General features: G+C 50.7%; 9 protein-coding genes across 9 annotated transcripts; 4 read left to right on the top strand and 5 right to left on the bottom strand.

Annotated features, from left to right (window-relative positions):
* Positions 1-7: 7 nt before the first annotated feature.
* Positions 8-1,159, top strand: K441DRAFT_691081 (uncharacterized protein; the record flags this gene model as incomplete). Its single annotated transcript, XM_067652450.1, has 3 exons — positions 8-25; positions 401-479; positions 558-1,159. 3 exons carry the CDS (start codon positions 8-10, stop codon positions 1,157-1,159), a joined length of 699 nt encoding a protein of 232 aa, XP_067497065.1.
* Positions 1,160-1,278: 119 nt separating this feature from the next.
* K441DRAFT_352021 (uncharacterized protein) lies at positions 1,279-2,302 on the bottom strand. The gene is made up of 3 exons (XM_067641316.1): positions 2,089-2,302; positions 1,851-1,979; positions 1,279-1,779 (listed from the first exon to the last, which is right to left on the bottom strand). The coding sequence occupies exons 1-3, from the start codon at positions 2,176-2,178 to the stop codon at positions 1,399-1,401; spliced, it is 600 nt and encodes a 199-aa protein (XP_067497064.1). The 5' UTR covers positions 2,179-2,302; the 3' UTR covers positions 1,279-1,398.
* A 526-nt stretch (positions 2,303-2,828) lies between these two features.
* Positions 2,829-8,814, bottom strand: K441DRAFT_648220 (uncharacterized protein). The gene is made up of 4 exons (XM_067646884.1): positions 7,634-8,814; positions 7,071-7,551; positions 5,122-7,012; positions 2,829-5,074 (listed from the first exon to the last, which is right to left on the bottom strand). Exons 1-4 carry the CDS (start codon positions 8,490-8,492, stop codon positions 3,221-3,223), a joined length of 5,085 nt encoding a protein of 1,694 aa, XP_067497063.1. The 5' UTR covers positions 8,493-8,814; the 3' UTR covers positions 2,829-3,220.
* Positions 8,815-11,110: 2,296 nt separating this feature from the next.
* Positions 11,111-11,533, top strand: K441DRAFT_670546 (uncharacterized protein). The gene is made up of 2 exons (XM_067650297.1): positions 11,111-11,150; positions 11,294-11,533. The coding sequence occupies exons 1-2, from the start codon at positions 11,120-11,122 to the stop codon at positions 11,440-11,442; spliced, it is 180 nt and encodes a 59-aa protein (XP_067497062.1). The 5' UTR covers positions 11,111-11,119; the 3' UTR covers positions 11,443-11,533.
* A 491-nt stretch (positions 11,534-12,024) lies between these two features.
* K441DRAFT_670544 (uncharacterized protein) lies at positions 12,025-13,322 on the bottom strand. Its single transcript, XM_067650296.1, has 2 exons — positions 12,686-13,322; positions 12,025-12,567 (listed from the first exon to the last, which is right to left on the bottom strand). The coding sequence occupies exons 1-2, from the start codon at positions 13,056-13,058 to the stop codon at positions 12,383-12,385; spliced, it is 558 nt and encodes a 185-aa protein (XP_067497061.1). The 5' UTR covers positions 13,059-13,322; the 3' UTR covers positions 12,025-12,382.
* A 262-nt stretch (positions 13,323-13,584) lies between these two features.
* Positions 13,585-17,670, top strand: K441DRAFT_682499 (P-loop containing nucleoside triphosphate hydrolase protein; the record flags this gene model as incomplete). The annotated part of the gene is made up of 2 exons (XM_067651584.1): positions 13,585-14,471; positions 14,520-17,670. 2 exons carry the CDS (start codon positions 13,585-13,587, stop codon positions 17,668-17,670), a joined length of 4,038 nt encoding a protein of 1,345 aa, XP_067497060.1.
* Positions 17,671-18,268: 598 nt separating this feature from the next.
* On the bottom strand, positions 18,269-20,333 carry K441DRAFT_682498 (RNA polymerase I-specific transcription initiation factor RRN3; the record flags this gene model as incomplete). The annotated part of the gene is made up of 2 exons (XM_067651583.1): positions 18,269-19,740; positions 19,790-20,333. 2 exons carry the CDS (start codon positions 20,331-20,333, stop codon positions 18,269-18,271), a joined length of 2,016 nt encoding a protein of 671 aa, XP_067497059.1.
* A 575-nt stretch (positions 20,334-20,908) lies between these two features.
* K441DRAFT_593554 (putative peptidyl-prolyl cis-trans isomerase) lies at positions 20,909-21,767 on the bottom strand (the record flags this gene model as incomplete). The annotated part of the gene is made up of 5 exons (XM_067644918.1): positions 20,909-21,100; positions 21,163-21,300; positions 21,353-21,469; positions 21,534-21,562; positions 21,713-21,767. 5 exons carry the CDS (start codon positions 21,765-21,767, stop codon positions 20,909-20,911), a joined length of 531 nt encoding a protein of 176 aa, XP_067497058.1.
* Positions 21,768-23,107: 1,340 nt separating this feature from the next.
* K441DRAFT_462060 (uncharacterized protein) lies at positions 23,108-24,068 on the top strand (the record flags this gene model as incomplete). Its single annotated transcript, XM_067641787.1, has 2 exons — positions 23,108-23,211; positions 23,291-24,068. Coding segments are annotated over 2 exons (882 nt in total), but the record flags the coding sequence as incomplete, so codon positions are not given.
* Between the last annotated feature and the right edge of the window lie 1,211 nt (positions 24,069-25,279).

Here is a 25,279-nt window from a genome sequence, read left to right as displayed (position 1 = left end):
CTCCATAATGGATGAAGATGCCATTGTGCGCAGGCCTCGTGCGCTGAGTCTACTCTGCTTAGCTGCTATGCTCAAAAAGCTAGCTTGTACGAAAACGTTGTGGCGTGCTCGAAACTGTGTGAAGCCGCTCGAACTTTCTTCGATGCAGTGACTCAGACGACAGCGTCCGCAACACCACAACAGCGACCTCCGCAGCATCCAACCGAAGCGAATCGCGAATCAATGCTTTGCAATCGATCACCCCAACCCCGTCGTGTGTGCAGGACTCAGTGACAACTCGTCGCTAAACTTCCATAGAAGATTTTTTGATCGACACGAAGCTTTGGGGGAGGTGGGATGGATGGCGGCCAAGAGCACAGAGATCGAAGCTCCGGAATTTCTACCTGCACAACACCAGCAGGGGCAGAAGAAGCGTCCTGCGAGTGACGGCCTGGAAAATGAACAGCGACTTTCAAAGCGCTTCGATTTATTAAATTTAGGTAAATAATTGCCCATTCTTCCTCCAGTTCCACAAATGTGAAGCTATCCGTGATCTTCCAGCTGACAGCTTCCCGCAGTAGACAACAATGGCACCCGCCTGTACATCCCCGTTTCATCGCAGAATCCATCGCAGTCCTTGCCGACCACTACAAGCTCCTCCAAACCTCCAAAACAAATCGCTCTGCCCGTAGAACCCGAATCCAAGAAACCCAAGAAGCCTCAGCTCCGTCCTGTGGATGACTTCATGCAAGTCGAAGACACCCCTAACCGGGTCTACATCCATGATCTGGCAGCTGAACTCTCAGATATTGAGTCGGACGAGGAAAACCCTATCTTCCTCGCTGATATCGAGAAGCATTTGAGCAAGATTCCAAAGCACCTCTTGATGGGACCAGAGCCCAAGGTTACGCGCGACAACCAACTCGTCCTCTACAACATACCCTCATCAATCTCAGTCCCTCAGGAAGAGGATAATGTGCGCAAAGCCATCGTTGAGGCAAGAGCTAGGATGCGAGAGAAACAGGCTTCGGGGATAGGAGAGCCTGGTCTAAAACCTTGTCTAGAGCCTCCACAGCCTGATCCACAGCCTCGTCCGAGCGCCGCTCCCAAGAAACCCCAGCAGGAAGGCGAATCTGTGGCGGAGCATCATCCGGATGACATGGAAATAGATGAAATCTAGCAACAGGAATATGTAATCTACGTAGCGAGAATCTGTATTTTAAAGAACCAATTGAAGCGTATTAGCCCTATATGCCCACGAATTATGTCTGTATATATGCGGTGCCAAAGACGCATGGCCAGCCATGTCAAGGGTATCGACCTGCGGCCCGAATTCCTGTTGCCGAACTCCTACTGTCACATCATTTCACAGGCCCAAATCCAAAATTTCAACCGAAACTCCCTTAGCCAGTTTTTCCCTTATCTCCTCAGCCAGCCAAATGCATTTCCAACAGCAATTTTCGCCCTCGGCGGCCTAGGGGGTAGATCTGCAGACTGGCTCTCGAGGTCGCTCCTCTGTCCTCCGCCCACAACACCCGTTTCTTGCGCACCAACCGCTCCGAAACCGCCTGTGTGCTGCATGTTCGTGCTCGGCTGCATCTCCATCGCGGTCTGTGTCGGGTTGAGTTTCGACGCGCCTGGTGGGGGCATGTAGCTAGGTGGCATATCGTTGTTATAAAGTGGAGGTGGCTCATTGTACGTGCCATCAGCGTTAGGGCGGTAGGGCCGCGTAGCGTAGAATGTGAAGTGATTTTGAGGTGTTTGGCCGTAGCGTTGACGTTCGCGGTAGGGGATGAGCCACTGCAAGCCAATTGTTAGTATCGAGAGAGGTAAGGGAGTGCGGGACTGGATCTAGAGTGGGAATTACGTACTCGGTGGTATGCTAGTAGTGGGAGGCCCTTCCGCATTCGCCTCTTCGCGTGTATGTACCCGCCTACAAACCAGAGCATGAAGAAGGCGAATATGCTGAGGAGAATAGACCACTTGATTATTTCACCTTTCTGATTTCATTTGTCAGTATGACATCTTTAAAGCATGTGGATAATACTACTAAGGAAGTATGGGAATCGGGGAAATATGAATGTACTGGAAGAAAATGGGTTTACTGACACTCGTATACCAAAACCCACCATCTCGAACGCACTCAATATCTCCATTAATATCTTCGAAGCAGTCTCGTTCTCGCCTCGTGAAAAACATGACTGTAACTGATGAATGGATTTCGATATCGAAGAAAAAATTCAAGAAGGCTAAAAGGGAGGTTGGCGTATTGGTGAGGTTGGCTGGGACTCAAGGCAGGGAAGGTTGATTTAAGGGCAGAGAGGGTTTTGAGTATATCTCGAATTGGATATTGACGCTAAGTACAGGATGCAGGACCGGTTTGGGTCGCAATTGTAACAATGAGGGTTTCCAACAGGGATGGTTTCAGGTATGTCGAAGAACCGGTTTCACGGTTTTATGGGCGATGGATTACGTGGCGCGGGAAGGATCGATTGTTGATCGCAATTCAAGTCCGGGTAAGTAAAAAAGAGGTGGAGCGAGTGCAAAAGAAAATGCAATGAAGGGAGCAACCGAAATATTAAGCCGATGCAAGGGTGGCTGGCACAGTCATGGTGAAAGTGGATGAGAAGATGGGGCTGGGGTTGCGTTTTTGGGTTGCAGGGCCAGTGGGCGCGAGGCGGATTTGACGCATGCAGGGGGCAGAACAGGAACACCAGCTAAGCCACCAATCAAGCCACAGGCGCGGGATCAGCACTAGCAGATCCGGATTTCCCACATCCGGTTTCACGGTGCATACGCAACCGTGAAACTATATTTAATTTTTTTATAATCGCACCATGTTTTGAAGTAGTTGCGCAGACCTTATTTTTTTCGGTCTTGGTAAACAGTTTTCTGTTTTCGGTCTAGCTAAACATACACCACCTCGACATCCTGTCGACAATGCGGAATCAATTCAACAACAGTGTGATGGTATGGTATCGTGCCCACAAACTCCGGATATCCAGCAGTGCCTCCAACCAAACCAAATCATTGAACCATACCAGATCCCAGAACAGCTTGCGACCTCTCAACCTCGTACACGCTCGCTCATGCTCCACGAAGCAAAACCTGTAGTCAGCCATAAGATGCCTCAAGCCCCATCCCACATAAATGACAGACTCCGATCCGTGCTATCCGCTTACATGATATGAAAGACAACATATAAACCCAAAGACAAACTGAGGAAATCGAAATGAAGATTCTAATGTAACAAGTTACGTAATGATGGACTTGCGCTTGCGCCTCCCGGAAGTCTATTCTCTCCTTGGGGACCTCCAACAGGTGCATCTCGCATAGTCGTATCTCTGGGTGTAGATGGTCGGTTATGCAGTGGACCTGGTCCGGGGCTACCGTGCTGACCAGGATATTGCGAATGTGGTTGCGAGCCAGAAAATGGGCTGTCGGATTGGCGAGATGGAATCGACCCAGGTGGGTGCGTTGGCGAATAAGGCAGATGCGGTGAGTGCATGCCGTTTGGAAGTGCTCCTAACATAGGGGAGTTGTTAAGGTGGAGAGGTGCAGGTGCATTGACGGGAGGATAAGGTGAGCGAACTGCACTAGGCGGGATAGGAGGGTGAACACCTGGTCCGGAGAGAGGTTGGTACCCGTTAGTTTGATGGAGTGGGTTGAACTGAGGAGCGTTGAAATGCTGGTGGTGAGGAATGGGAGCAGTCGGTTGAGGCGTATGCATTATGCCATTACTTAAAGGTGGCCCGTGACCTCCCCAACCCGCTATATGCGGTGGTTGTGGTGGAAGTGAGGAAGTAGGCACCCATGNTGGCATAGGTGGCCCATATGCATGAATAGGAGGAGATCGAAGCGGTAATTGTTGTGGCTCTGATAACTGTGACTCCGATCTCTCTGGCTCTTCGGGTTCGTCAGGCGTGTTGAGCTTCTTCCAGTGACACTTCTGGCACAAGTACAGAGCTTCTCTACTGACAGAGATGTCGGTATCAACTTTGAGCCTTGTGGGACCATCAACAACGCCTACCGGCGGCGCATCGGACATCCTATGGTCATGGTCAGCCACACCATTAGGCATTGGTGGTCCTTCTGGGTGATGCAAGGATTCCGATGCTGGAGCCCCATCGCCGTTTGTGGGAGGAATTCCATCTACAACTCGGTTCACCTGAGACGAGTCCTGTTCTGGCGGCGGGCGGTCTTCAATTTTCCACCATCGTGGACTAGCGTCAATGCTACAGTTAGCACATCTTCGTTCAGGCTTTGAAGTGGTTGCATCGCCATTCGATTCTTCGTCTTTAACAAGTATACCAGCGTTAGATGGTCGTCCTCTTGCAGAGGTGGGAGTAGGGTTTGCGGTAGAAGTTCGACGATTGCCCGAGGTGGGGGCTGTTGTAGTGGGAACAGTTCTGGTCGACTGGTCTACCAAGTTGGCCTTGCGCGCAGTGCCGGTTAAGGTTAGATCGGCTTGCTTGTAGTTCTGCGTGTATAATTGCAAAGCATTCATGCCACTTTCGTCTACCACCTCGCTCATCTGATGGACGATGGTTTTCGGGCTATGTTCCTTACACCAGATGCCCGCGACCATTGAGCCAGTCTCTTCGCCTATCGTAAAGGTTGGTATCGCATCTCTTCGAGTAGCCTTGACTGGTGAGATATCAAAACCGAACGTATAGCCTGCCGAATGTGCGCATCCGACGTGGAAATTTGCATGGCACTGGTGACAAGAGATGCAAGCGCCTTTGCTCGTCTTACAAAGTTTGCAAACTTGGTCGTATCGAAGTGTTGGCGCGCCAACGCCTTCTACAACTTCGAGAGTCTTTGCATTACTGAATTTTGTCTCGGGAATCCAGACAGCGCAGTATACATGAACCCAGTTATTATCGGCAGTTCGCTTGAGAGGTTCGCGAGGCATCTCAGGACGGCCTTTGTCTCGCTGTGCCTGGCGATACTCATCTTTGACCTTATCAACGAGTTCTTTTTCCAGTCTCTCTTTTTCCCTCTCTCTATCAGTTTTCTTCTTGTGAGACACCTTGGGAGGTTCGACAAGCTCCTGCTCTGTTGCCTTAACGGGACAAAGGACGCACTCATAATTCTACAAAATGTTAGTAGTGACCATGGAATTTTGAGTGATAACCTCACGTATGAGACTTGCTCCTTCTTATCATTCTTGCACATATCGCATACCCACTTTTCCCGTCGAACTTCCTCTATGCCGTAGCAGTTACGATGGACAGTTAATCGACAACCGCTACAGCAAAGGTGCTGATCGCCAACAGGCTCAATTTGACGACAGACGGCGCACGGCAAGACTCGCATCTTAGGTTGTGCAGGGATGGGGGGTGTGGGAAGTCTTGGTGGGGCGACGACCTTCTCCTTCTCTTTTTTCTTAGAGACCGGTTCTGATGTCGGTGTCATTGATCCATTCTCCTTGTCAGCAGCGGTTGTCTTCTGTTTCTTTTTCGGTGGCTCTGGACCTAGTTGACCAGTGGATGGCTGCGTGTCCGAGAAATCCGACGCCACGTTCAAAGAAGCCGCTTCATTCGCGGCATACACCTCTTTGAGTAGTTCCTCATCGATCCTCCTCTTCCATGCTTTACCACCACCTTGAGCAACCTTCTTCGCGATCTCATCGGTATTCTCCCATTTGACAGCATACTTTCGCCATAACCCTGCGCAGCGTTGGCATAGAGCAAGCAAAAAGCCATTCGCTTTATCTTTACCACTGCTTTTGCCATCTGCAGATACCATTTGTCCAGGGACGACTCCAGGTGCCCGTCGCCATTGTCGGGATGACCTGGTAGAGCAGAATTTGCACTGGAAGCCACGCTTTCGCTCCTCAGCCTTCTCATTGTCAAACGCGGAATCATCGTAATCGTGCGCGACGTCATCAAGTAATCTAGTCGCCGCATCTGCTTCGGCCTTTTTGTTACGTCCTTTACGACCTCCATATGAACCCCAGATTTCACGGCCTTTCGGAGTCTTTTTCCATAAGTAGTAATAGCGTACAGCATCCGCGTGGTTAATAGTTTTAACATGTAGTCGAACGCTCCGAATTTCAGATCCGTATTTGGCAACGCCTTCGTCAAATCGCTTCATCTCGTCTTTGGTGAGGTCTGGCTCGTGGAGATCCTTCCGTTTGTCAGCCTTCTTGAGTTGTTTCAAGGCTGCCTCCGCGTCGTAATTGCTTTTGGTAAATAGTTGTAGCGCTTTGTCAAGGAAGTTAGTGCTATACTCCGGAACACCAATGTCTTTCGCAAACGTCTTTGCTCGATCCATGTAAGCATGCACCTGCTCCTCGGTTACAGTAGAGGCATCATCCTCGCCTCTCGAGGAGTGAACACCAAGGGGAGGCATCCTGAACTGAAGCTCAGCTGTGCATTTCGAGTCCTTGTTTGGGATATCTTCACCTCGGTGAACATATCCTTGAGGCTCATCCTGGACCCATTTCGGTCGCTTCGCCTTCTCTGCTCTGTCAGCTTCTAACGCAGCAACCGTCTCTTTTGAGAGTTTGGTCTCCTTTTTATGGCCGGGTCCTTTAACATAACGCTTTTTAATTTCGGCGGGTTTCACTAACTCCACGGCTCGGCCGTGCCATACGTTTACATTCGCCTGATGCCTTGGTCCTAAACGAGAGCTGGCTCGAGGGTAGATGGCTCGATCATCGTATTGTAAAGCATCTTCTACACGGCAATGTATCCCGAGGTAGCGCATAGGCCACATTTTTGCAAGCGCGATCTCCGCTTGAGTGCCTGGATGCAAATCGACTTGTGGGTTGGAGCTACTAGGACTCGGTGCAGTGGTAACGCCACCAGCATCATCTTCTTCCTCATCCAAGGGCTCTTCTTCGTCGGCATCTTCATTAGCACCACCAATGAGAGGCGTTCGGCGTGCTTCGAGCTTCCGTTCTTGAGCCCTGCTACAAGGCCCGCAGGCCCATGCAAACCCGCGAGATGGCTTCTTCAACAATGGCGGACGAACACAATTCATGTGATATGTATTGTGGCAAACTGCGCATTCGACGGAGTCGTTTCTAAAGGGCGTTAATGGTTAATCGGAGCACAAAAGTACTAATGTTTTGGTGTACTTACGTCGCACAGTATCCAACACATCGCTTGCAACTCTTAACCGCGCTGGTCAATTCTTTGACACGGCTGGTTTCTACGACAACATATTTCCATCTCTCGTCTAGCGCTTTTTTTACTTTCTCTGGCACGTTGATGACCTGAGCTGTCGGGATTGCCTCGTACCACCGATGGATAAATCGATCAAAAACTTGATTGAACCAGAAGCAATCTTTCGTCTTCCGGTACTCGTCTAGATCATCAATTTCAGTCCGGTGGAGAATTTGACAACGCCCTCGTAATGATGTAATCGGGCAGATATCGGAATGCATGGTGCCATAAACGAGTCGGGTGTCATTGTTATATCGCAAGACATCCCGGGGGCGATAATACCAGTTGACACGCATGGAATCAATAGGTGAGTCCGGCTTATCCTTATGAAGAAACTCCATGATCCTGCAAAGATAATAGGGCTCCCCCGGCGGCTCGCAAACAAGATACACATGGTCTAGTGCTGGGTTAGATAATTTTTGAAAATTGGAAAAATGTTGCCCTCTTAACAAATTTCGAGGGCACAAATATTTACGTACCATTGACTGATAATAAAGTCCCGTCATCAGCTTCAAGCTTCCCATTTTTAAGCATTGCCCGAGATTTCTCAAAAGTCATCATATTCGTTTCTCGTGCAGAGTTGGCAGCTGTGGCAGCGGTCGACCTTCGTGTTATCGCCTGGCTTGGCGTGAGCGAACTCGAGGCATTTCCATTAGCTGGCGCGTGATTGGCAGCATTTTTCCGTCTCTTAGGCTGAGGTGCAGGATTCACGTTTGGATTTGCAGAAAATGTGGAGGTGCCTGGTATTGTAGACGTGGTGTCCTTCGTGATCGGAGTCGAAGAACCCCACGCCGCATTGCTTGCACTATTGCCTGCACCATTACTCTTTCTTCCGCCCACGCTTGGAGATTGCCTATTATCACTCGCGACCGATCCACGCGACGGTGCCTCGGATATTGTACCGTTGGTTTGCGCCTGTGTCATCTCGAAGTCCATCTCAACATCCTCGGCGTAGTTCGGTCGAGTAGTACCTGGGCGGTTTCGTGAACGCGTGCCATACGGCGCTGCACCTGCTGCATTCGCTTCTTTGGCCGAGGTATGCGACGAAGCTGATGTCGTTGCAGTCATCGGTTGCGACTGAGGTGGTTGCTCCGCTGCAGGTTGTGTGTCAGTGGCTGACTGCACGGGTTGTCGGAGGTCTGTGGAAGCTGCGGGAGTTGAAGTTCGTGTACCGGATGGCTTGTCCGCGATTTTGGATGAAGACACATCGTCAGCAACCGCAGTTAGTTTCTCGGCGCTGCTTTGCGCGTTTTCCTCGCCGCGCGCAGCCTCCATACTGGGGTGGTTCACAGCTCTGAAGGACGAAGCCTCGCCTCCGCCATTCCGAACATCAACCATGGAGAACAATCCCTAAAAAGGGTGCGTTCAACACGGTGGAATGTATGATAGAATGGAGGCGGGCCCTTTGGAGGCGGGCGCGGGTCGTCGTCAGAGCTGTGAGTGAGGAAATAGCCGTCCAAGTGGAGTATCAAGGCAGCATGGGAGGCCTGAAACGCGCATTCATCCAAAAGGTGGGTTGGGAGGGTCGAAGGTCCTACAATCCGAAAGAGAAGGCTAGTCAAGTGATGCAGTCGACTCTTTCGAGTCTCAGATAGAATGGGGACGGTGGGGATGGATGGACGCTGAAGGAATTGGGGGAGGAGAAAGTTAAAGTGCGAGGTGGGCGGCGGATCTGTATCTCCCTTTGACACAACTGTGCCAAGACTACCAGCTGCGCTCCGATGGGTCGTTGGAAGGCCCAACCCCCAGTAGGGCAAGCAGCCGAAACGCGGGATCCGTCGCTTCAATGAGCCACAGGGTCTGATCTTTGAAAAGGACCTTGGATAGGGATGAATTATCAAGCAGGGAGACAATGCCAGACGCGCTATCTCTGCAGTTGGGAAGGGCCCACATTCGTCGAAGGGAGCGATGCTTGCCGTCAGATGCAGTCCCCTTGGACGTTGATGATTCCAGGTTGCGGTGATGTTCTCGGATCGCCTCTGCGGCAACGCCCCAATCATATTTGCACCTCGTGTTAAGAAAAAGCCTCGAGCATCAGCGTCCAGCTGCGAAATTGAAAGACATCATCTTCGCACGCTTTAATTCTCGTTGCTGCAAAGACCACTTCTGCTTCCAGCTATTAACTTTTGCTAGTGTGGGAGGCGAAAACCAGATGCGGATAATATGTGCGCGCCGCTGGCGATCGATGAGGTAGATGGCAATGTCAGATTTTCCATCCGTCTAACGTGTTAATAGCACTCCCTCTGAGACATCTCGAAGCCCGGTATAGCGTTCAGGTTCCGGCCCCAAGCGATTGAGGGAGGCCAGGGAGGATTTATGGCCTGGTGGTCGATGAGGTCGAGTTCCCGGCCGCCGTTTAGCGCTTAGCGGCTGAATTGGCGAACCGAGCGCTGCCCACTAAGGGCCCAAATCGCAACACGTCACCTCTTGAGAGAAAAGAGTCGTATTCCAACGTCGTCGATCTGGTTCCACGCTGTATACATAGTATTGTAGGTGCTATAAGAAGCTGCCGGATGCCTGGAGTCGTCCACCTTGTTTGGGGACCGTCTACCATCTATCTTCAGTCTCAGATTGCCGTCCGACGCCGTCATTCTATTCGGGAAATTCGCTGCGGTATCTGTCTCAAGAGATCGCTTCCAATCTTACGAGGAGAAGTATAAGACTTCTGGGCGAGAAACCCTCTGAGCAAACCGCCCTTCCATCGCAGAGATTCCTTATCCTCAGCCTATGCGTTGCACAGCGAACATACTTCGCCAACTATCAGGACTCCAGTTTGTAAGGTGCTGACAATATTCGCGCACGTCTTTATCTCCGCACCAACAATCTCGCCCTCTTTTTATTCGCTCCATCTTTGCTTTCTCGACAGCTAGCCCATGACTTCTTCGCAAGCATGGCCTGATTTGCCGGTTTCGTCATTGGCTGTACTCGTGACCCCTGTTTCCGGTCTTGTCTCGTTCCGGAAGTACGACATACCGAATTGAAGTTTCAGCGTGTTAATCCTGGTTCTTCTGGTGCAGCAACTTTAACACCTTCGATTACGTCTGCCCACATGATGCAGCCACACGAGTCGGATCTGTCTATTCGTGCTCTCATCCAAGAAGTCCTTTTTCCAACGCATCCTTTCGAATTTCCTCTCTGCAACAGCTTTTTGTTATGCTTGGTTTCAACCGAACTCTTTTGGTAATTCTACAGTCCCCGACTTTGGCTTTCCGGAAGGCTCAGGTTTCGACAGTAGAGTCGAATCCTCAGGCGTTGGCGAATAAAATTACTACCATGTTCCAAGCAACATCTCAACAAAATTTACGATGCATTGCAGAGCTTTTGTCGAATTTACCATTCAATGTATTCGCACCAATCATACTTCCTCCGCACTATATCCAAGTTTTCGGGCGCATGGAAATGTAGTACCACTCGTACCGATCTATCCCATGACGTAGGATCCCAGTCCGCGACAAAACCACTCAAGTCACAGCCTAACCACTGATTTGTTAAGGTTAAAATACTAGCTGCAGTCTACACCGTAACAACGACAGATGAAAAAATTCAAGACTATTTACACACCAGCTTTGTCGACAGCAAAAATATCATTCTCGGCAGGAGAGTTTGCTTTGGAAGCTCGTCGAACTAAAAGATCAGAAATGTTTGTACTTAAGCAAGGACATCCATTGTTCAAATTTCCAGGACTCATAGTCTGCCACGTCAGAGTCTAAGAAATCCCTCGATCCCGATTTTAGTTAATTTTAGCATGCTCTAATTCACTTGAACGTCGAATAGCATCTTTTTCTCCAACAAGTCAATTTCATCACTGATTTCAGCTCTATTTCTGCGATAAGCTTGGTATGCGTAGTAATAATACTACATGGCTCCTAGAACATCTCAAGCTTCATCAACATAAAGAAATATAACTTCGACTTGTATATTCTGCGGGTTTATGATTTTTTTAACTTATGCTTCAAAACCACAACATGCTAAAACCCAATACACGTCATCCGGACGGTAAGCTTTGGTCTTGTTGGTCCCCGTAAGGCAACAACTTTTTTGGCTTCCTCCGTGTCAATGCTTAGCACTAGCGTAACAGCGCCAATTTCGACTGTTGCATTCCGAAGCCACTTTAACTTTACACTTACATTTCACGGCAGACACCGCTGACTTACCTCTATTGCTTGGCGCACCCTTGCTTAACTTTACACTCATAACGGAAGTCCTGACATTCCGCTTTGCGTTTGGATTTGCCGCTTCCGCAGAAGGTGGACGGGTGAGACATGCATTAGCTACTTACCAATGCTGACACTGCGTAGGTGCAGATACATCCTACTCTCAATGAACCGTATATTTATTTAGGGGAAAATATACCTACAGAATAAACCGCAGGAGCGGGGACCTAATTTTTAACTCCTTGAACTCTGCAAGCTTTCTGGCAGGGCTGATGCCATATTTGCGGCACAGCTCAAGTCCAGCGCCAGCCCAACGCCATGGAGCTGGACACATGGGTGCACGCCGAGGTCCTTCAAGGTGTTTACGCGATTCGCGAATGGAATTAACGCTCCTAGTTATTCTTTTCTAGATGTCGCAATTCAGCATTGAACACCTCTGCGATTTAAGGGTGGGCTGTTCAGATGATTTGGGGATTTCGGGTTTGAACTAGTATCCAAGCAAAAAGATATGGGCTTGATGCGAAATTAATGTGTGCCGATGGCGTTCGCTGGCGCCAATATCGATTCGCGTTGCGTCGTCCACCACTCTGCTCTAGCGCTTCAGCCTGGACGCTGTTCGCTGTTCACAGCAACTTATGAATCACTGCAGGCCAGTCATTATATACTCTGAGCAGACAGCTGGATCTAATGAAGGCAAATATCCCTTCTGGTCAAAGCGTCGAATTTCCAGAAACCTCAGAACGTCACAAGAGCAGCAGTTGGACGAAGGGGTACTCGGCGTAACCACGCGAACTTTCAGCCGCACTTCATTTTCTCTCCGCCAGTGTACGAGAACACAATGCTATCAAGTACGGTACGAATACAAGTACAACCAAACAAAACGATGCCTTCTCTCTCCACTCCAAAACCCTTCGTCACCAAGCAAAATCATCCCCCAACCAACCCCTCGCTCCGTGCTCCCGGATTATCATTAACTATCGTCCGCCCGAATCCAATCCGCCTCAGAAAACCATACCTCGTCCAAGAAAACTCCCAAAACCTGTTTGCACGATGCAGAAGCGCTTGTAAAAGCGCTTACAAAGCGAAGATGGCCATGAAGAGACCGGCAAGACCAGCGGCCGAAGCACCCACTTGGGTGTTGAGGGCAGCTGCGCCCGTCTTGGAGGCCGAGGCAGCGGTGCCAGTAGCGGTGCCAGTAGCTGAGCCGGTGGCGGAGTCAGTTGCCTGAGTACCAGTTGCGGAGCCGGTCTGGGTGGCACCTGTGAGAAAGTTTGTTAGTACATCGCTTTCTAGATTAATATGGACAATAGTGTCGAGTGCCATTGAGATTAAGGCACGAGAATTACTGTGTTTGTTATGAGAAATCCGATAGCTTACCAGAAGCCGCGGAGGACGCAGCACCCGATCCAGCTGGAGCGGCAGCCACGGTCTGGCTGGTGGGGAAGTAGCTGGAAATGCAAGCTTGCACGCACTGGCTGTACTTCTCAGTCGCAGCGGGGGAGCCGTCGCCTTGGTCGCAATTCATGGCGCATTCAGTCGTTTGGTCGACCTGGGACGAGTTGGGGTGTGCGGCGCCAACGCAGGCGGCCTGGCAGTTTACATCACCGGCCGGGCAGCTGGCAATGCAGGTCTGGGCGGGTGTGAGGCCGGCGCTGACGACGGACGCGGCGGAGGTGATGGTGGACGACGCGGCTTGAGGAGCGGCGAAGGCGGTGGAGAGGAGAGACAGGAGGACAATTGAGTATTTCATTTTGATTGGAATTTGCGAAAAGAGATTTTTCGTCGGGACGTGTTATATCAGGCGATTCTGTTCGATTATTACAAGCAAGTAATAGCGATGCTTAAGCTGATGAATACAGTGGACAACGAGTGTCAGAAGAAGAAAAATAAGAAATTAAGGGTTTATAAAGCGAGTGTTACGAATTGCGCTGCTGTGGCTGCGAGGAGATTGAGGAAAGGGCAGACAGCGGGCAGGCGCGATGAACCTGCTTTTATTTAGAAATTAGGGGAGAAACCGGGCGCTCGTATTCGCCAAAGAGTCCAAATGAAAAAAAAAAACCCAGCAGGACAAGGCGATCGCGTGCAGCTCCGTGGGGAAATTACCCCGGCCTAGCGCCCAAACCTTCATCGAACCTTATTCGGTAAACCTCAAACCGCGCGTTCCCGCCTCGTCACGCGTCCAAGATCGATTATTGTGACCGGCGCTTTCGACATCACCATCTGTTTCACGCCTACCCTGCCCACCAGCCCATGCTTTTGATGCACTGACGGGCAGAATGGTCGATAGTGATGACTATGGTGACTTCGATGACGAGATTCTAGAGGTCGCCACCCAGGTTGAGAGGGGTACCACTACTTCATTCCTGCCGTCACCACGACCTCAGAAGCGGAGACGGCTGCATCACGACCAACATGACGACATCGAAGATGATGGCAGTGATGTTCCACCAAGGAGAGCAGCTAAGAAGGGAGCTCATCAACGAACGGTAATATCAGATGACGACGAGGCCTCTAACCCAGCGCCTCGAGCCACCAAATATAGGACTTTCAAGCAAATCAATACTGCTGGATCAAGTCACCGCAGCTCAGGAGAAGAAGAAGAAGCATTCAACCCTCCACCAGCTGTGACCAGTCTCACTCCCCAACGGCGAAGAGGGAGGAGGCAAGGCCGTTCTTCAACGGATCTCGAGCTCGGTCAATCAACTTCCGCCACGTCTATCAGCTCCACTGGCAAGAGCAGAAAGGGACGTAAAGCTAAAGGGAAAGAAAATGGCGCGTCGGACGAAGATTCAGGATCACCAGTGCAGAAACAGTCCAAGAAGCCCAAACGCAAGACCCACATCTCGTCCACTTCCATTGAGCTGATAGATGCATACTGCACGCAACCCCCAGGCCTTAGCTCTAGTCCTGAAAGACTGAGAGGTCCGATATGGCAGAGGAGACTTACGCCGCCAGCTGGTAGTACAGATGCCATTGGCCTTTCAATCGGGAAATCAAAGTCCTTGGCTAATAGTACTGGTCGTGGATGTCCGCCTCAGCAACCCCCACCAACTCTTAGCCAATCTTTTGAGAGTTTTGATGAAGATTGCTCCCTGCCAGTCGGAGAAGACAGCCTTGCAACTTTTGATAGGAATGGTGAAGTGCCAGCCCTTCCAACAAACACGTATGTCTCCTTGCAATACTCTCAGATGGTAGCACTAAATCTTTATAGAGATTCAATAGCGTTTGATGCCGCCCATGAGCTTGCAGACCTACCGTCCGATGCATTCGCTTCATCTTCATCTTCTCCCCAAAAGCAGCCAGATGATGTCATTTTTCTCTCTTCTCAAGTATCTCAAGCTAGGCGTAGCCACATTGTAGCGCCACAGACAGGACTTCGTCAAACGACTCTATTCGGGCGAGATGGAATACAACCTCTTCCAGCTTCCCAAGTTAACAAGCGTCTCAATTTCTCAGCTTCTCAAAAAATTGAGCCTCCTACGCATCACAAGCTCGATGCCGATGCCATGAAAACGTGGGTTTATCCAACTAATCTCGGCACGATACGAGACTATCAATTTAATATCGTCGCGCGTGGTCTTTTCCATAATCTTTTAGTTGCATTGCCCACAGGTCTAGGGAAGACCTTCATCGCAGCCACTATTATGCTCAATTGGTTTCGCTGGACAAAAGAAGCGCAAATAGTCTTCGTTGCACCTACTAAACCTCTAGTTTCACAGCAGGTCGAGGCCTGTTTTGGCATAGCTGGCATACCACGTTCGCAAACTTCCATGCTCACAGGTGGTATCAGCCCTGGACTAAGAGCGGAAGATTGGGCGAACAAAAGAGTGTTCTTCATGACTCCACAGACAATCTTGAACGACCTGAAGACCGGTATCTGTGATCCCAAGAAAATCGTTTTATTGGTTGTTGACGAGGCGCATCGAGCGACCGGTGCCTATGCGTATGTAGAAGTGGTGAAGTTTATTCGCCGTTTCAATGAGAGTTTTCGCGTGCTTGCACTTACAGCTACGCCTGGCTCGGATGTGGAGTCCGTTCAGAAAGTCATTGATGGGCTAGACATATCACGGGTAGAGATCAGGACCGAGCAGTCCCTCGATATCCGCAATTATGTACACAGCAGAAAGATTGAGAAGCACGTCTTCGAGAATTCAGAGGAGATGGAAATGTCCATGGAGCTCTACTCGAAAGCAGTGCAGCCTGTTCTCAACAAGCTGACTGGAATGAATGCGTACTGGAGCAGAGATCCTATTTCCTTGACGCCTTATGGATGCACCAAAGCTCGCGCACAGTGGATGAGTTCTGATGCAGGCAGAAGAGCGCACTTTGGCGTTAAGGGCATGGTCAACAGCATTTTCACCATCCTCGCGAGTCTGGCGCACAGCATGGAGTTGTTGAAATATCACGGCATTGGCCCATTCTACCAAGGCCTCCTCAATTTTAGAAATTCTCTGGACGAGAATGGAAAGTCCAAGTACAAGAAGGAAATTAGTCAAAGCGAGCATTTCCAGAAGTTGATGGTCAGGCTCCATGCCTGGGTCAACAACGACCATTTTATTGGCCATCCGAAGCTAGATTTCCTCCAAGAGGTCATTCTTAGCCACTTTGTCAATTATAGCGAGGGGAGGGGCCCGGAAGGTCAACCGCCTTCAAACACTCGCATCATGATTTTTGCGCACTTCAGAGACAGTGCTGAGGAAATCGTACGCGTTCTGAAGCGCAATGAACCGATGATTCGACCGCACGTCTTCGTCGGGCAGGCTGCCTCGAAAAACTCAGAAGGCATGGATCAGAAGAGACAACTAGAAATCATCGAGAAATTTAGAACTGGCGTGTACAACACGCTTGTAGCCACGTCCATTGGAGAAGAAGGCTTGGATATCGGTGAAGTCGACCTTATTATTTGCTACGACTCAAAGGCATCTCCGATTCGCATGCTGCAGCGTATGGGCCGAACAGGACGAAAGCGAGCCGGCAAAATCATTCTTCTGCAAATGAAGGGTAAGGAAGAGGACGATGCGACCAAAGCTAAGGATAGCTACGAAAAGATGCAGGAGATGATCGCGAATGGATCTAGATTCACGTTCCACGACGACCGCTCGCGAAGAATTATCCCAAAGGAGATCCAGCCAGTAGTAGATAAACGCCATATCGAAATTCCGCTCGAGAACTCTCAGCTCGAGCTCCCAGAGCCGAGAAGAAAGGGCCGTAGAGCGCCTAAGCGCCCACCAAAGAAATTCCACATGCCCGACGGTGTGCGGACTGGCTTTGTCACGGCGTCGCGGATGAATGATGATGACGCTGAAGAGGAAGCCCCTCGTCCGCGCGCAACAAAGAAACCGGCGCCCAAATCACCAGGCGAAGAGCCAGTCATCCTAGAACCGCTAGAAACAGTTCTCCTCAGCACCGCCGAAGCCAAGGATCTAGAACGCCGCTTCCAGACCGTCATTGATGATGATGACATACCGACCATCGACAACCTCGACTTCGCAGCGCACCCAGCTCGCCAACTCATCTTGTCCCGGACGGAAGCCTTCCCCCACAGTGGCCGCCTCACGACCTCTATCGTCAAGATGCTCCGCCGCATGCACAGAACTGACGCCGCGCGCATCGAGGAGCTCAAGCGCAGCCTCCGCCTCTCCGACCTCTCATCCACCACCGGCCCCGACATCATCGCCTCCGACGCCTCTGACGCAGACGCCGCGCCTCCCCCCTCTCCCCCACCTGCCCGCAAACAACCCAAACCCAAGCCCAAGCCCTGCGCCAAACCCCGTCAAACCACCACCACCCCCGCCCGCCCCCGCGGCCGTCCCCGCGCCAACGCCTCCTTCCGCGTCTTCGACCCGGTCGAGGAAGCCGCGTCCAGCAGCCCGCCGCCCACGGACCCGCGCATGCGCGTGCTCTCGCAGGCCATTACGCTGGGCTCGGACACTGAGGGCACGGAGCCCGACAAGGACGAGGAGGAGCTGGATTCCGAACTGGTGGATTTCATCGCCGACGACGAGGAGGCGCTGGCGGTGGTGAGCTCGTCGCTGCCGGGGTTGGAGACGCTGGATGGGAGTTTGAGGGCTGGGGTTGGGGTTGGGGTTGGGATTGGGACTGGAAGAGGCAGGGGTGATGGTGGTGGTGGTGGTGGTGGTGCGGTGCGGGAGAAGGCGTTCTATGTGCCGCAGCGGTTGTGGAGTAGTGATGAGGAGGATGAGGAGTTGCCCGATGTGAGCACGCTGGTTGGGAAGCGGGTTGAGGTGCATGAGATTCTGGATGATGATGAAGAGGAAGGGGAGGAAGAGGAGGAACCGGCCGTGCGGCCGCGGAAGAGGGTGAGGAGGGTTGTGGAGGAGGATGAGGGTGAGAGCGAGTAGGCGATCGGACGGGTAGATTGTCGTGGTGTGCGTGCTCTGGGTAGTGTACGTTTTGAACAGCGTATGCATTTATCGAGCGTTCATTAAGCCTGGGATGCCAATGAGATATGATCTTTGCAGTCTTGGTTTAATTTTCAACGGTACAGGGAGGGATATAGGTTGAGAAACACATGATAGAGCAAGTATCTATAGACAGGAGGTTGGATTTGACGAATAACTACATCGCTCCACCCTCCAGTATCCTCATTCCAACGAACAGAAAGCTTACTGGTAGTCTAGGCAGATAACAAAGACATCTGCATCGTCTCATCATCTAAACCCCTGCGAACCAAACACGAGATAACAAGACGTTAGCTAGTCCCAACACCCTTCAAATGCGCGAAATGCCCCAACACCCCAGCGCAAAAATGCCAGAAATCGTCTACATACTTTTTGTTCCCCGTTCCAAGCCGCGTCGTGCGAAGAGCACCGGAGAAACAAACCCCCCAAACACCGCAAATAGTACACGGCAGATTAAAAAAAAGAGGACGACGGGTATGTGCCACAAATATACCAATATACAAAAGAAGTTACGGACAGAAGCGCACACCCAACATATTCACAAACTCGCCTCAGTCGCCGTCTCCTCCTCTAACTCCTGCTCTTCATCCGACTCCTCACCCTGCGAGTCCAAATCGCTCGCCTCGTCCTCGTCTCTCCCGTCGTCATCGAGGCCCGGGATGCTCTTCCACTCGATATAGTCGCCCTCGATCCACCGCTTGCTCCGCGGCAGATGGTACGGGTCGAACGGGAAATACGCATCGAGCTGAAACGCCGCTTCGCCGCGCTTGCCCGACAGCGCCGTCTCGCGCTCGGGCAAGTTCCCGTACGTGGACGACGAGCCGAGCGAGCGGGAGAGGCGCAGGCGCTTGTTGGTTTCGAGGAGCGGGAAGACGTACATGAAGCGCAGGTGATGGGCGATGCGGGCGAACTGGGTGACGATGGTTGGGGAGCAGACTTTCAGCGGGTTGAATTTCGAGTAGATGTTTCGCGTCATGACTTCTTTGATCCCCGGGGCCCAGAGCAGGTCTCGCCCGTCGAACAGGATGTCTTCGTCGTCGAAGCCGTCGTCGGAGCTGATGATCAGGTCGCGCCACCGGAAGCAGAATATGTATAGTAGAGCTTGTGCGATGGCGTAGTAGGCGCCGTAGCGGCGGAGGTCGGGGCCTTTGCATGCGTATTCGTTTGCTTGGCGCAGGCTGTCGAGATGGCTCCCGAGGAGATCAAATACATCGCGGACAACTTTGGCGGAAACGTGAGCACCACGAGCTATGAAGCTAGCAAGGTATGCCGCAGCCGCCAGGCGCATAATGTGGGGGCGCGTTTTATCGAAGGAAAGGTGCGCGCAGGCTCCCGCAAAGCGCTCAATAAGCGCAGGGGAGGACTGACCGAAGTGAAATAGGAGAAATTGAGTATGGCGTGAGCGGTAGGTTGGCAGGACAGTATTGGCGAATTGTGAGAGCAGATGCTCGAAGGTGTCATCGATGTCAAATATGGATCCTTTTGCGAAGATAGGATGATAGTAATCGAAAAGGAGGTCGAGGATAGCGTCCATCTTGCCCACGGATTCTTTCAAATCCTTTAAATGCTTCTCATCACCGGCCAAACTCTCTTCACTTGATACGGATTCACCGTCGCTTGCATCTGCAACATCATCACCATCATCTTCTTCATTCTGACTATTATGAAGCACATTCTGGACCAGGCTCTCCTCAATGTCTTCCTCTAAATCCTCCATGTCCACCTGGATCTGGACATCAATCTTGACAAGGCGCTCTGTCACCAAAGCAAGAATCTCGCCTTTAAGCTCCGGTGCATACTCGGTAAGTTTGAGTAGGTTCCGAATATATTCAACATGAGCCTTCGTAGTGTTTGTGGAGAAGGGAAAGGAGGAGGACAGAATGGAAGAAAGCGAACCGCTAGCGGAAGGGATAAGACGGAGGAGGTATTTGAGGCATTGATGAGCTCTAGACTGGAGCTGAGGACGTCGTATTATGGGATCATCTAGATATCGGACAACTGGAGATGGCACTGAAACGATGTCAGCGACGTGCGTTTCTAAAGGGTTTGAAATATTCACATTCTACAAAATTATCCACAAGCATTTGAAGTACTGGTCCAGTATAGCCTCCATACGCAGATATCAAGCTGCCCAGTAGACGTATGTACGATCCAACAAACGATTCATCGCGTACAAGCCAGTTACAATCTAGAATCGCGTGAACCAGGCCAGAGCATTTCTTATTTAGCAAACCGACATGGCTGTTGAGGACGACGATGTATTTGCGAAGCAGACTCGTAGATGATGCGTCATCCGAAGAAGGTTTAGCAGTGAGGAGGTGTTTGAGCTGATCATAGCTAGTGCTATCACCCGCGACGTGTTTCTCAAGACCACGTCGAACCTCCTCTCGAACAAGCTCTAAGCCCTTCTCATTCCTCTCATTCCAGTCTTCCAATATGCGGACCTCCACATCCGGGTCGAATGCCACTTTTGGTCGCTTGGTCTGACTTGAGGGAAGGGTGTCTTCTTCGAAATCTGAGCTGGTGTGTTTCCGTTTGAGGCTACCGCCTATGCTGGTGGCGACAACATCTGATATCGCCCGCTCTGAGGCGAGAAAAACCATAGCGCCGAAAGTCCTAAGTGGACCCTCGTATCACATCGGGTCCAAAGGCATGAAAGTAAAGATGGGAAAATAATGTACAGTGTGTTGGTGGGGGAGTATGTGCGACGACGAAGTTCGGATGATGTGGGCAAACCGGAAATTTCGCTAAGCTTCGGTGCACGGGCCACGCCCCGTTGAACGATTTTCTCAACGACGGTAAACGGACTCACTAGAATAATAGGTATATATAATTATTATTCCTATTTGTGAACTATTTGGTATGATTGGAGTTAGTTGTTATGGAAGGTTGCAGGTAACGAATCATTTGGCCGAGATTCTGTAGTAACTGTCACCGCAAAATACGGATAGGACGTGTCTCCTGAATGTTCTCAACCAGTGTAGCTTACCCATCCTTATAATCAACAGGCCTATTCTTCAGGAATTCTTGCCACCCTATATTTCTTACCTGTCTAGGGTCTGCAGGTTTTAAAACCCGTTCATTCGCTGAAAATGGGTGCTGCACCTTCAAGCCACCTCCAGTTGGTAGAAGCCAATCGCCAAATTCTCGAAGCGCCTACCTGCGTTTCAAACTTCCATCACATCTCTCCGCACTGGGCAATCACAACATCCTGGTTTGGCTTCTCTCTAGTGGTGCGCGTATTCTCAATTTTTCTTACAACGTCCATGCCATCAACGACCTTACCAAACACCACATGCTTGTTGTTGAGGAAGGGTGTAGGGACTGTCGTAATAAAGAATTGACATCCATTAGTATCCTTACCAGAGTTCTGTATGCCTGTTAGTTATTTAAAGCTTTGGAAAGCACCCTTTGAAGCGAATAGTGACTTACAGCCATAGAGAGAAGACCAGCAGTATCATGCTTGAGTTTGAAATTTTCGTCTGCAAACTTTTGAGTGCCGTAGATGGTTGCTGAGCCCGTGCCATCGCCGTTTATGAAGTCTCCACCTTGGATCATAAAGTCTTTGATCTATGTTATGTTAGTCGGTAGGGAGGGAGGTTAACTGAAGAGTAATACGAACTACTCTATGGAACTTGCAACTTTTGTAGCCTAACGGTCGGCCTTGGGAATTCTTGGTTTCGCCGGTGCAGAATTGGCGGAAATTCTCAGCGGTCTTGGGTGTTACATCCTTGAACAGCTGATGAAGAATTTTCATTAGGTGCTGTTCTGGCAGAGCGAGACAGGGTATAAGATGAACACACCTCCATTTTGACTCGGCCCAGTGGCTCTCCTGAACGAAAAAGCTGTTAGCATTGCATTCCATTATCACATGAAGATAATGGCAGAGGATAACAAGAAAAAATTCGACGCAAAAATGTCGCAAAGCATCGAAACCCCCAAAACTTGAAGACCAACTCAAATTACATGCATGAAGCCTTACCTCCAAGGGTAATATCGAAGAAAACGACAGGGTTCGGTTCTGAGGTATCCGTCATGGCTGGGGCTGTGAGTAGTATTACAGTTGCTCTCGTAAGACCCGAAGTTTCTGGTGACGTCGTACGAGAGGTGGACCGTGGGCGAACACGCCCTGATACTATTGATTTCTATTGGCTAGCTCTTATCGATAATAGTAGGACGAAATAGAGGTCTGTTGTAGGACGTGGCCTTTTAATTTTGGTCGCAAGGCTCTAAAACACAAGTTACTGTTTTGACCTTGAAACCCGAGTAGACGATAGTTTATTAGACACGGGTGGGATTGAGGTGTTTGGTGGTGGCTGAAGTAGATTATTCCGGTATGCTATCAAAGAGCCAAAGCGACGATTTCGATCTTGAGGTTGTCAACATTAGCGATGTCAAAGCACGTTGAAGTTGGTCGGCAGAACCATCGACGAAGATATTCCGAAAGTTGGGTAGGTCTCGTGCAAGCGCTGTTGAGGGCTGTGTTGAAAGGCTCATCCCGAGGCTTGAACCTTGTTCGACTGCTCCTCCTTGAACGCAAGGTGTGGGGAGTTCTGCAAGCAGCTGCGCTACTCGCGCCAACCTCACCCATCCCAGCGCTACAAATGCAATCTCGACGACCACCATGCAAGCAGCCTCGCGGGCAGACCTCAGCGGCCCCTCTGCCAAGTTCAGCAAAGCGGATGATCTGACCTCAGGTAGTGCATATTCACTACCTCGATCCGGTCTAGCGTGCCGGTTTTAGCGTGCCAGTTTTAGCGCTGTCTGCCCTTCAAATCAAGGACTCCAACACCACCCACCATCGCCCGGAACTGAGTTGCCAGCCTTGTCATCCTGTCAGGTCTCCGGCGTTCGTTCACTCGTTTGAGGAATGGACACGGCTGTTGTGCTGTTGTATCAGTAGCGACGCCTGAGCACTGCGTTCTTCCTTCCTACCACCCCGTCGTAGCCTCCTCCCTCACCTCGCTCTCCTGCCTGTCTCGTCAGCCCCCAAGCTGTTCGCCACCTCCAGGAATCCTATGGTCATTTCAGCCCACTGCCAACTATCAACCGATACTTGGGGGATTGATTCAACTCTGCGCCGGCGCGACTTCTATCCTCAGCCTCACCCCATCGCTTGGCTCTCTCATCAGCTCGAACGTCCTGTTCTCAACGATACAACGACATCAACGATCACCCGATATCCCACTAGCCTCTTTCGCGATTCATAATCGCCAATCCCTCTGTACAAAAACCCCGTCCACTGTACATATTTGAGATACAATCTTCCGATACTGAATAGCTCAATATTTGGCCGCCTCGTTCGTCGTTCGGACAAATACATGGACAGTGGCTGGCCACCATGTCTTCACCACCAACCTCACCACCTTCGTCCGTACCAAGCCCCTCGCCCACAAACAACAGCTCGAGTAGCGGTCCGACAAGCTCGCCTTTACTTTTTTTCGTCGCTCTTGGGTTCGGTGTGGTTTTCACAAACTTATGGTATGTCACGGAGGCTTCCTAGCAAACCTTCGTGCTGTTCTCAGCCATGTTATCCGTGCGTTAATTGGTTATGATTTAGGATCATTGTCGGTGTCAAATATTGCTTCCGTTACAATCAGCGTAATCGTGCTGCAAGAGCTGCTGGGGATGGAGAACCCATAGATATGACGGCCATGCCAAGGCCACATCGCCGGCGGAGAGAAAAGAAACTTATGTCTATGGACGAGGTTAACGAGCGATTCCCTCTCAAGAAATACAAGGCATGGAGATCAAGCCGAGAGCATGAAGGCCTACCTGCTGCTGGAGGCATTACTACCAATCCTAGTAGACCTGGAAGCTTGAAGGAAGGAGTCGTTGGACCGTCCGGTGACAATCGAAAATCTGAAGAAGTCGCTAGACCTGCGACTGCACTATCAGTCGCACGCGAAGATCATACCACTGCTTCTGCTGCTGATGCCACCCACCAGCCTGAAATTACGGTTGAAGGTTCATCAGCTCGGGAATCAGACGACAAGGCTGTTGAGCTGGAGAAAGTCAAGACTGCTACTAGCACTATTGCAGACACATCTGAGGATGCTTCTGAAGCACATAATCACGATGCGGACGACTCTGATGACGACGATCCTATCCGCACTGCTACTGCTCCGGAGATGCTGGCTCAACCCGGCGATACCTGCGCGATTTGCTTGGATACACTCGAAGACGACGATGATGTGAGAGGACTAACATGCGGCCATGCGTTCCACGCTAGTTGCGTTGATCCATGGTTAACAAGTCGTCGTGCGTGCTGCCCGCTGTGCAAAGCTGACTATTACGTCCCGAAACCTCGGCCGGAAGGTGAAGGCCCTGATCCATCTAACACCAGCCGTCGCCCTGCGGGTATGAGTGGTCTAAGATTGCCAACATCACCCCCAGCAACTTGGGGAGCAGCCCGAGGCAATCCTTTCTCTCGGTCATCTCGCGGTGTCATCATCATCTCGAGTCAGCGTTTCATCAGCCCTGATCAGCCATATGGTCTACAGAGCAGACTTAGCCGCCCCCCTCGTCGCGAGCCCACTGGAATTGATGATAATACTACTGTCAGACCTGCCGGACTTGGGCACAATCGAAGTTGGAGAAGTAGATTGCATGCAACTAGGACCGCAAATCGGCCTGCCATGCCATCTATATCCAACATATTCTCGAGAGGTCGCACCGACACAGCTACCGAAAATTCCTCCGCTCGTCCAACCACACAACCCACTCCTGCTCAGCTCGAGGCTGGCGCGCGGTAGCGTGTCTAGCACAGTTTGATCGCCCCAAAAAGGCGTTGTTAAAAGCGTTGGCGTTCTCCAAGCCTTTCTAGAATCTTCTTGGTTCTTTTTGACCATATCTCTTACTGTCACAACAGATCATCAGTGATTTTAGTCTATGCTGGACATCATTTTGAGTTGAATCATCTGCTCTCCTAGCGGTCACCACCAAATAACTTTGGTGGCCGCAATCACCTTGCCACGCCTCCCCACGCAACCTCACGAAACATGTCTGCTCTCTTTTAGGACCCCTTGCGATTGCTTTGCTGCTTACTGTGTGTTGGTGCTGCTCAATTGGCGCTTCTCTTGGCGGTCACTCTCTAGCGTAAATCCTAGCGAATCTTTGGCATTGCTCGGGCCTCGGGTTGTATTTTCCCTGTGTTTACTGTGTTGCTGCGTTGTTGCGTTGCTTTTTGGAAGCATTACCACTTGGTATTGTGGTTGAGCGCCATATATCCTATGGATCCTCAGCTCCGTATTTTAGCTACATCGATATCCGACATGGCTTTGGAATGGGCATCGAGGGGCTAATCTTGGGAGGGGCGGGCGGTTTAGGATGCTTACGCTCTTTCCTGTTGTATGTAGCGAAGCGTACCATATACCGCCATTTGTTATTCTGTTCACCTCACTTCCCTCGTCTTGATCCAATGAAGTATGCAAGCTCTTGATGCGCTGTCATATTGATCATAGGCTACGTTACTTACATTTATTTAGATAATATGGAGAAATTCCCTGTTGAACCACCTCAACTCATCCCCACTACCCGATGAGACCTT

This window comes from Cenococcum geophilum, assembly GCF_001692895.1.
Source record: "Cenococcum geophilum 1.58 unplaced genomic scaffold K441scaffold_84, whole genome shotgun sequence".
Lineage (NCBI taxonomy): Eukaryota > Fungi > Ascomycota > Dothideomycetes > Gloniales > Gloniaceae > Cenococcum > Cenococcum geophilum.
Note: the sequence above shows the minus strand (reverse complement) of the source record. Positions and strands in the feature narration are given on the sequence as shown.